At 43.6% G+C, this 9,886-nt stretch overlaps 1 protein-coding gene across 1 annotated transcript in view; it reads left to right on the forward strand.

Moving 5' to 3' along the window:
* GNA13 (G protein subunit alpha 13) overlaps nucleotides 1-5,931 on the forward strand; it is a 29,345-nt gene extending 23,414 nt beyond the window's left edge. Inside the window, exon 4 of the mRNA XM_055727677.1 lies at nucleotides 850-5,931. Coding sequence (XP_055583652.1) covers nucleotides 850-1,422 — 573 coding nt within the window. The 3' untranslated portion in view covers nucleotides 1,423-5,931. The remainder of the gene's footprint in view (nucleotides 1-849) is intronic.
* The last annotated feature ends 3,955 nt before the right edge of the window (nucleotides 5,932-9,886 follow it).

Raw genomic sequence — 9,886 nt, forward strand, 5'->3', positions numbered from 1 at the left:
AATAGTAAAAACCCACTTATTCTGCCTGTTTAATACTAGGGGAAAGGTGGGCTGGAGAACTTAGGGATACAGCTGTCTTGAGGGTCCTCCTAGAATGAACTGCTGGGAAGAGGCTGCTGTCCTCAGCTGCCTGTTTCTTCTCCTATTCTACTAATTGTACAGTGTGTTTTGGACAAAATCTGGCTGTGAGCTCACAGGTGTGGCACACAGCTAATAGAAGTCACTTTTTGGACTGATAAAGCTGGATGCTGAAGATCCATGGCACAAACACAGCAAGCTGCTTAGGTTCTGCATTTCTGGCATGATTCATTGCCTTAAAAATTACTTTGTGGAGCAGCTCTTCTTTGTCGAAGCAGTTGTGCAGTATGCACCAGACCATGGGAGGAACGGAGTACCCACAGTTAGAATGGGATACTGCCGTGGTTACTGATTTGAGAAACCTGTTTTAGACCCCATTTGCTGCACTGCAATGTTGGCAGCCAGCGTGTTGCCCAGCTTTGTGGGAAGAGGGTGAATGAAGCATAGACTAATCCAGAGTGACAGAAACTGGCATGAGGAATTGATGGTACACCTCTCAGATTGTTTGTGGATCCTTGCCATGTGGCAAATGGAAAGCTTCAGTTCTTGGGGGTACATGTTTTGATTTAATATTGGGTGTGTTTCCTGCTTTGGACTCTAGATCTTTCAGAAATCCTTCAGTGTCAGCATATAAATATGCATACATGTGTATGTTTATTCAAAACCTCTTGCAGTTCCTCTGCAAGCTTTTCTCTCAATTGCAGGTCAGCTGTGATCACCATGACTTATATCCTAATCAGCAAACTCTCTCCTTTATTTTATTTTTTTTAGGATTATCTGCCCTCACAGCAAGATATACTGCTGGCACGAAAACCCACAAAAGGGATTCATGAGTACGACTTTGAAATAAAAAATGTTCCTTTCAAAATGGTTGATGTAGGTGGCCAAAGGTCAGAACGGAAACGGTGGTTTGAGTGCTTCGACAGTGTCACATCAATACTGTTCCTTGTTTCCTCGAGTGAATTTGACCAAGTGCTCATGGAGGATCGGCAAACAAATCGCCTTACAGAATCCCTGAACATTTTTGAAACAATAGTCAATAACCGGGTTTTCAGCAACGTCTCAATCATTCTCTTCTTAAATAAGACGGACTTGCTTGAGGAAAAAGTACAAAAAGTGAGCATCAAAGACTATTTTCCAGAGTTTGAAGGGGATCCCCACTGCTTAACAGATGTCCAAAAATTCCTGGTGGATTGTTTTCGTACTAAACGTCGGGACCAGCAGCAGAAGCCCCTCTACCACCACTTCACCACTGCTATTAACACAGAAAACATCCGACTAGTTTTCCGTGATGTTAAGGATACTATCCTTCACGACAACCTCAAGCAGCTTATGTTACAGTGATGTGCAAAAAGACATTTTTATTTGAGTAACTTTTGTGTGTTGTTTTGGTTGGTTTTTTTAAACTAGAAGTTTACAGCAGGAGTAGAGAAATCCAGATCCTGTCAGACTTCTTGATACGTGGCTAAAAGCTGCTGCTGAACACATTATTGCCAATTTCTGCAGAAATTCAGACTTAATCTCTTCCAGTGTAGCTTCAAGTTGTCTCAAGTTGTAACTTTATAGCAGACCTACGTCTAAGTTACCTGTAAAGTGATAAATTTGACATTTTACGAACAGAAGTATTATCCTAGAAAATTCATTCCACCTTCAGAATGCAAAGTCCAGACTTCAGTGAAATTGTTGCAATTGTTAAGACTGTGGCAGTAATGGAAGGAGGGGGGGGGGAAACTTTTCACATCCGACTTTGTTATGAAGACTGTGATACCATAGCTGACTTACGATTTCTCAGGTCTATTGTTGGTTAGAAATCCCATAAATCACTTGCTGGAATCATCAGTTTGAAGCTAGGACTCCTGGGTGTAACATACTTCCTCTTTAAGTGTAACTCTTCGGTGGGGCTTGACTAGGAGATGCTTTAAAAATCCTTGGATTGGGAGTTTCAGACGTACCTGGCAGGAAGTACTAACGCGGGCAGAAGTCTAGTGGCGAGGAGTTAGTGAGTGGCACAGTACACGGTTTCACTATCGCATTGTGCGTCCGACTTGGAGCCATGGCAAAGCACAGAGCACTATGATACGGTCCTCTTGAAATTTGGATGTGGGAAGGGGGAGCAAGCTGAACTTGTATTTCTTATCTTCGCTAACCAGATGTTACGTGTAGGTACCTTACCTGTTCTTGAAGCGCTTTAATATAGCACTGGTTTATTTTTACTTTCTTCATGACTTCTCACAGTGTGCCTCATCTTAATCAGTAAGTGTTTGGTTATGGATAGAAGTACTTGCAAACCTAAGTGCCTCCTTGTGTTCTGTCCTCCTATGGTATTTTCAGTGGCCTTACGTGAGCATATGTGTTCCCAGCAGAGGCCTTGTGTAGCTGACACCGTGAAGATGAACGTTTTCTTCTGAAAAAAGAACATGTCACAGCAGAACATGCTTCAGCTGATGAGGTTCTTTGAGACTTGCCGGTTGGGTCTAGCAATCCTAAGTGTACTTGAGCCAGATCTGTTGCACAGCATACTCCAGAGTGCTGCTTGTGACTAAGAATATTTTACCAAAAGTTCCATTGCATTTTGGGGGATGTTTTTTTGGTGGGGTGGGGTGTTGGGTGTTAACTGTTGCTATGTGATTTAAAATAAACAGTAAAATATCCTTTGTGCTCAGAAATCCTCATATGCCACACAGCACGCTACAAAACGGGAGTAAGCGTGTGTTTTAAAAAGTAGTGCCGCTATCAAGTTTCCCCCAGACTGTAGTGTCACGTAGGCAGTTCGGCTTGCCACTTTGCCCTGGGGAACCAGCCCATTCCTGTGGATCGTGATGCTGCCCAATACTCTCTTAAATGATTTTTATTACCATACTGCACGTGTGGCAAGCAGGGTGACATACTGTTCTCGCTGCTTGGAGCAGTGTCCCTGTTAGAACATAGGAAAGCTGCCTGTCTTCTGAACTTAGCCTTTTACTTACTGTGATTCTGAGTTGTATTAACATCTCTGTACCTCGTTCCCCTGTCAGTAGAAGGGGAATAGTGTATTTTTATTTAGTTAGGTGCTTTGAAAGACCTTTATTTTTTTATATCAACCAATGAATAGTCCTAGATTAGTCTGCGATTTCTGCGATAAGGCACTATTTTGAGAGGAAGGAATTCTGAAAAGAGCTTGGGAGAAGTCACAGTGCGTAACCTTAACATAAACATAAACATAAAGTCTGGGTGCAGCACTGATGTCAGGAGGATTAACATAACCTTTAGATAGGGATATCTAATGTATATTTTGCCTCCTTACTGGACATAGATATGATTACTTCCGGTTTGATGTGTTCAGGTCATATGTGAGCAATGCAAGAAGGATGATGAACTAGATGTGTGAAGGCTAGTGAGGCTGTTTAAAGGGTTGGACAACATGCCTGTAATGGAAGTCCAGAGGTTCTCAATTTCCCTCTTTGGAGAGGGATGACAGGTTGATTTGGTTGAGCTGTAAATGATAGGTGAACAGATAACAAACCTCTGTCTAGTAGCCTCAAAGTCCAGTGTTGGAAAGCAGAAACTGAACAAACCCGTGCCTGTGTTAGTCAACAAAAGGATTAGTAGGTTTGGCTTTTTCCTTTGCTGACAGTTGTGTGAACAAGTTCTTTTTTTAAAAAGAGACTTATCTCTGCTCTGATAAGTTTAAAAAATATTAAAATAATTAACTATTAAAATAATTAATTTGGAGAGGTCTGTAGTATGTGTTTTGCAGGATGTCAGACTAGATGATTGCAGAGAAGACTAAAGACTGGATAATGAATGATACAAAGATTACCAGGAATTTGTCTAAAAAAATTTATGTAAAATGCTGATAAATTTTATGTCAAGGGACCTGTCAATTTACGCAAGATCCTCAAAACTGATGTCAGTCTAAAGATAACAGTCAGCATCACCAAGGTGCTGGGCACTTCTGATGTTAGCTAAAGTGGGAAAAGTATTGAGCAGGCTTTTCCCCTGAACGAGTACAAAAAACTTTTTTTTTTTTTTTTTAATCTTTTCAGATCACTTTCCCTGTGAGCACTAGGGCCTCTAAGATAGCAGGGTGGACCCGGTGGTGTTGGGCCACTTCTGACAAAAGTAGGCCCTGGTAGATAAGCACTATATGAATCTCAGGCAGAAATGAATTATTTTAATGAAATGACTGAGTCAGATCACTTGCTTTTGATTTCCCACTCCCGCTTCTTTAGAGGGGGTGAGACAGCTAACCTTGATGTAACTGTTTACATGGTTCCTATGTTAACATACTGGCTAAACAAACTGAATCAACGTTTGGCTTTTCCATCTTCAAACTTACCCTTCATTTGCTACCTGAAAAGGAGCACAGCATGTACTGTTGTATTTCTTTTTAGGTTTGTTTCTAAATATTATTTCTTCATAGCAGGATATAATTTTTGTGCAAGAGCTGCAGGATTGATGTTTTGAAGAGACTGATTTTTATCCCGAAGCAAACAAATGAGTCACAGTTGGTTAGTAAGAGTGAAGCTTGTTCATGTAAACCAGTCTGTGGTACAAGGTCAGGATGTGTTTCTAGTGAAGGTGGGAAAGCAGGTAGAAAATCAAGTTTCCCAAATCTTTCCTAGTTCTCTTTGATCGAGTAAACTCTGTTAAAAAGATCACTGATCACTGACCGCATGGAGATATACCACTGTCTTGTACAGCCTTCCTGTACTTGAAGGTGAAATTGGTGTTTTAGTGACTGTTCCCTTGCTGCAGTGTGTTAAACTGAGTTGATTGATACCTGAAAACGGTGGCTGTTCATCAGGGCTTTAAAATTTTTAATTTTTTGTTATATACTGTAAGTGGGAGCATAAGCCATCAGTTTGTGTAAAACTTAAGCTTTCTTCTAGAATATCTGCTCTTAAAAAAAAAAAAAAGTCAGGTGGGTTCGTTGATCTCAAAGGCTGTATATTGGACTCATTTGTCTAGTAAGTAGCTTTAAATTTTGCCCATAAGAATTATTCTAGCAAACTGCTCAGATGGCTGGGCTTTTCAAGCTTCACGACACTTGGCTAGTAATAGTATTTATGATCAGTCCCAGATAGCCTGGCCAAACTGTGTCTGCTCACCATGTTTGGGAGCAACTCACTGCTTAAAGACTGAGAACTGTGCGCCTTTAACACGTCCATTGCCATTGGAAGACTTCTCTGGTTATTTCTCTTTCAAGACGGTTGCAGAAGGTTCATTTTCCAACAATAACATTTCCTGATTCAAAATGATGGAAGTTTTATGCCATTACCGAATTGTTCACAAGTTAACTTTACAGGTCTTGTCTATTTGATGGTACCATTAACATAGTTGTTTTGTTTGTTTGTTTAATTACACAGCATTGCAATACAGTGCCATTTTGCAATTTCTTTGCATTGTACTTGAAAATAAGTTGAATTGCAGACTATTTAAAACTGCTTTCCTGCGCTTTCAGTAGCAGTGAGAGCTTACCTTACGTGAAGCCTTTATGTAAAAATATATTTTGTAACAACCTCATAGATCTTTAACAAAACCAAGATTTGTATTAGCTTTGTATAAATGTTTGTGGCTTACAATTTTATATGTTTAACTTTTTATAAACTTTCCAGGGACTACTTTTTATTGTAAATTTTTTTCTCCTTTCTTTAGTTTAAGATTGGCAATAAATTATTTCTAAGGGAAGTCTTAGAAGAAAAAGCATTGCTTCCTTTTTATAAAACGGTAAAATTTGATTAATAGCTTAAAACCTCTTACACTTGCTTGTACATTGCTCTGTACATACACTCCGAAAGTGTTGCCTTTCAGCTATTAATATTTGCCTTGTGTACAAAAATTACTGACGATGAATAAACATATACAGCCTGACGTTGGTATTATGAAATTATTTTTCAAGTTAATAATGTGTGGAGGCAGCCAGCTGACTTTTTTTTGTTGGTTGGCTAAGGCCAACTGTTCTGCTCCTGTCACATCTTGTGTTTCAAATAAGATGTGTGATGCAGTTAGTCTCTAGTCTCAAGGAAGCCCTTTGCTGAATCTCATCCAGATTCTCGTTCAGCCTGATTGCTTTCTCTGCAGTAAAGGTAGAAGGGAATTGCTGACTTGCATTTGACAACCAGTTGGGTACTCAGTATTTAAAATATTGATGACACTTGCGTGTGTTCTGGCATAAATGGTGAGCCTCTGTATAAATTATGTATCTCAGTACTGCAGACTTGGATTTTATTATTTTCCTTTTTTAAGCTGTTTTCACAATAAGCCAGCCTCTGCCTCCTCTAGAAATGGATCACTGGCTGTTTTGCAGCTGGCTGCGATATGAAGCAGTGTTTTGCAGCAAAACATTGATTGCTCCTTGTCAGTTTTTATAGGCCTGAGGATGCTTCATTTCCACAGCAGCCCTCGGATTTGGCTGGCGTGCTGTGAGCACTAAATCTCTGAAAATACTTAGGCCAGGTCATGCTTGTTTATAAAGTTTAGTGCTCAACATCAGTATTTGTCTTGATAATTGGAACACATAAACTGTAAAAATTCTTGGTGTATGTGAATGTTGCTGTGGATTAACGGGAACCCCAGCCTTCGCACTGAGGAGAGCAGTTTGCTGTGGGAAGGAGCCACCTGTGCTGACTGAAATTAGGAGTTAAAAACCTGTCAGATGCCCTGAAACTTCACCCAGCCCCACAGAGCCATTTTCATTCAGGTACTGTCTGTTCCTGGGGGGGGTGGTGGTGGTGGTGGTGTTTCTGAGGAACTACAACCTCATCTCTGGACTGCTTTTTTGCACTGCAACAGTTACATCAAATAAGCACTATTTGTGGTGTTGCTCTGACTTTGAAAACCAATCTCTTTAGGGTTTTTTGAAACTTTTTTTTTTTCCTTGCATCTGATTTCCTGTGATGTAGTCAGCTGCCTGAGGAGTAAAACTAACAACATCTAGAACTCCTTAGCAGATCATGTTTGCTTTTGCTTTTGCACCCAGTATCACAAGTGTAATTGCATCAAGGTTCACCTGAGCTTCTAGTTAAGCTCTTGTTGTCTAAAGCTCTCATTGGAAATAGGTTCGTGGTGGTGTACTGTTCCGCAGTAAGTCACAGGCACCGATAACCTCACCGCACTGATGTGCCTGGTGGCTGACGGCAGTGGGGAGAGCCGCAGGAGGGGCAGGGAAGGAGCGCGCTGCAGGACTTCTGTGAGCAAGTGAAGGTTTCTTCACTTTCCAAAGCTCTTGACGGAACAGAACGCCGAATTGCACGTAGTGCTGAATGTAGGTTGGGTTTTCAAGCCTCTTCCTTCCTGTAAAAGTGACTCGGGGGATTACACAGTAACTGACATCAAGGAAGGAAAATGGTGTGGAGCTCTGCCGAAAGCTTCCCCGGCTGCCACAGCGGTGGCAGGAGCGGGTTCCAGCGCTGACCTTCGGACTCCCGGTCCTGCAGGGGCTGGGCTGGCTGTTAAGCTGTAGAGCAGCCGAGGGGCAAAGTGCTGGAGGAGCGGCGGCCGGGCGCGCAGAGCCCGGTCGGGGAATACAGCTGGAAATAGGATGAGCGTCTGTGCTGGCCCAGACCCTGCTGGTTTTTTTTCTCTAAAACAACAAAAAAGGTAATAGCATTGAGTTACTTCTGGCCAGTCCACCTAATAGAGCGATCAGTGCTGTTTTCCATACAAGCTGAAATATTATTTGCACTGTGCGTGTTCTGTGAATTACTAGATTAAATTAATAAGGGTCCAGATAGACAGAGTCCCACAGGGTTCTGCGACTGTTTTATTTGTGCCTAACTTGAGATAGTATTGGGTTTCTTTGCTGGCTCCCTTGTGTTTTCATGCACACTTAAAAATGAGGGCAAGACTTGTTCCTGCTGGAGTGCAGCTTCCACCAGCAGCAGCTGTCTGGGCCCTGGGACTCTTGGCTCACTCTGGCTCTGAAGAGAAGCTCCTGCAACACCAGAGTGAGCCCCGCTCCAGCCTCTGAAACACGCCGTGGCAGAGACAGTCCTTATGCCCAAGTTCAGTAAACAGGCTGCAGATGACTCGAAGATAAGGAATCAAAACATCCAGCAGAAAGATGTGCACTGAGACGGGAGACGCAGCCCCCACCCATGCGTGTAGCCAAGGTGCTGCCTCTGCTGGGCTCTGGGGGGGAACCGGGGGTTTTATTAATTGTCAAGGGCGGGATCTGACAAACATGGGTTTGGGGTAGGCTGTTGGGAGCAGAGGTCCGCTTCAGTGCCTGCCACTTCCTCTGGAGTTGGATGTTCCAAGCTGTGAGCCGCGGGTTGTGCGGTGGCTGCTCCTCGGGCAAGGAGGGCTGCCAGGTGCTGGGGGTAAGGCAGGAGCGTGGCTGTCAGCAGGTGCAGGAAGTGAATAAAAGGCATTTCTCTGCCTGGATGGTTTGAAACATGGTGACCCAGTAAGATGATGATGATCAGTGCGGACTGATTTTTATTAACTTTGGATTTGGAGAGCAGGAGGAAGCACAAGACCTGTGCATCCAGCAGGATCAAGAATGAATTTTCCCCACTTCCTGCTCCAATATGCAGTATAGTGGATCTTGGATCCTGTGAGTATAAAAGATCCCAACTCCCTTCCCAGGCTTCTTCCCATTGGCAGACAGTGATGCTTAGAGCCAGAATCTCTGCCTGATTTCCAATTCTCTCTCCTGTCCGGCACCAGGCCAAACCTTGGATGGCTTTTAGCCACATTGCAGGCTCTGCCCTGTGTTCTCTCCGTTGCCTGCAGCCTGGAAGACAGTCCGCTTCCCTTAATGCAGAAGAAAGCCACTCCTTTATCATATTCAAAGGGGAAGCAGTAGTGGGGGGGGGGGGGGGGCACGGGCATGGATTTTAACATGAACACTCCCACACACAGCCCTCTGCGCTGATTGAGAGAATGAATGACTGTTTCCATGTTTCCATGTTGACCACGTACCATGCAAACGTTTGTGGGTTGACACCAACCGTGACTAATTTCTCTCCAGGAGTCACCACGCCAGGCTGCTGCAGCACTAAGCACTTCCACAATTGTTAGGTGTGAGCACCAGCCCTGATGTGCGGCTCAGCTCTGAACACTGCGCACCCGCTGTCTTTGCTTGGGAGTTATTCCTTGTTTTCAGCTTTTATCACAAGGAAAGGCAGTATCTATAAATTATATAGATCTTTATGCAGTTGCAAAATACTAGACAGTATTTTGCACTTTTTCCTGTATGAGCTGGATTCTCTTATATTAATCCAAAGTCTAACTGTGGGAGCAGCTGTGAATTGATGACCATTTCCTGCTGGAGCCTCCATTTTCCCTGAAGAAAAAGAAAGCAAACAAAAAACCTTCCATGAAATCAGCATTTTCAAAGAGTTACTAACTTAGGATTTGCAGGGGAGCAAGTTGAGCAAGCCTTCCGCAGCAACAGCCTACTTACATCACGTCTGGCATTTGCTAAAAATTGCCTAGAATTAAGGAGCAAACTTCCTCTTTTACTCATGCAGATGACCCGCGCAGATTCTCCTTCCCCCTCTCTCCCATCCTCACTTACAAAACCAGGAGCAAAGGGGATGTGGTGCCGCCCAGGCACCAGCTCCATGCGGGACGGGTGTGCTCAGGCAGGCTGCGGGCGCTGGAAGTGCACCGGGAGCGTGTGGAGCCAACATACCAGCTGCGTGATGTAAACCTGGGATGCCCTTTCTAAAACCACAGCCCACCCAAGCTCAGTGTTTCTTGTTTTATCGCCCGCTGTGCTCCACAAGCCCGGCTGCTCTGGGAAGGGGACACCTGCCCACTGCGGCTCCGCCAGCCCTGCAGCCGAAGCCATGCCAGCTCTCCTTCCTTCTCTGCTCCC

The sequence above is a fragment of the Falco cherrug genome, chromosome 1, assembly GCF_023634085.1.
Source record: "Falco cherrug isolate bFalChe1 chromosome 1, bFalChe1.pri, whole genome shotgun sequence".
NCBI lineage: Eukaryota > Metazoa > Chordata > Aves > Falconiformes > Falconidae > Falco > Falco cherrug.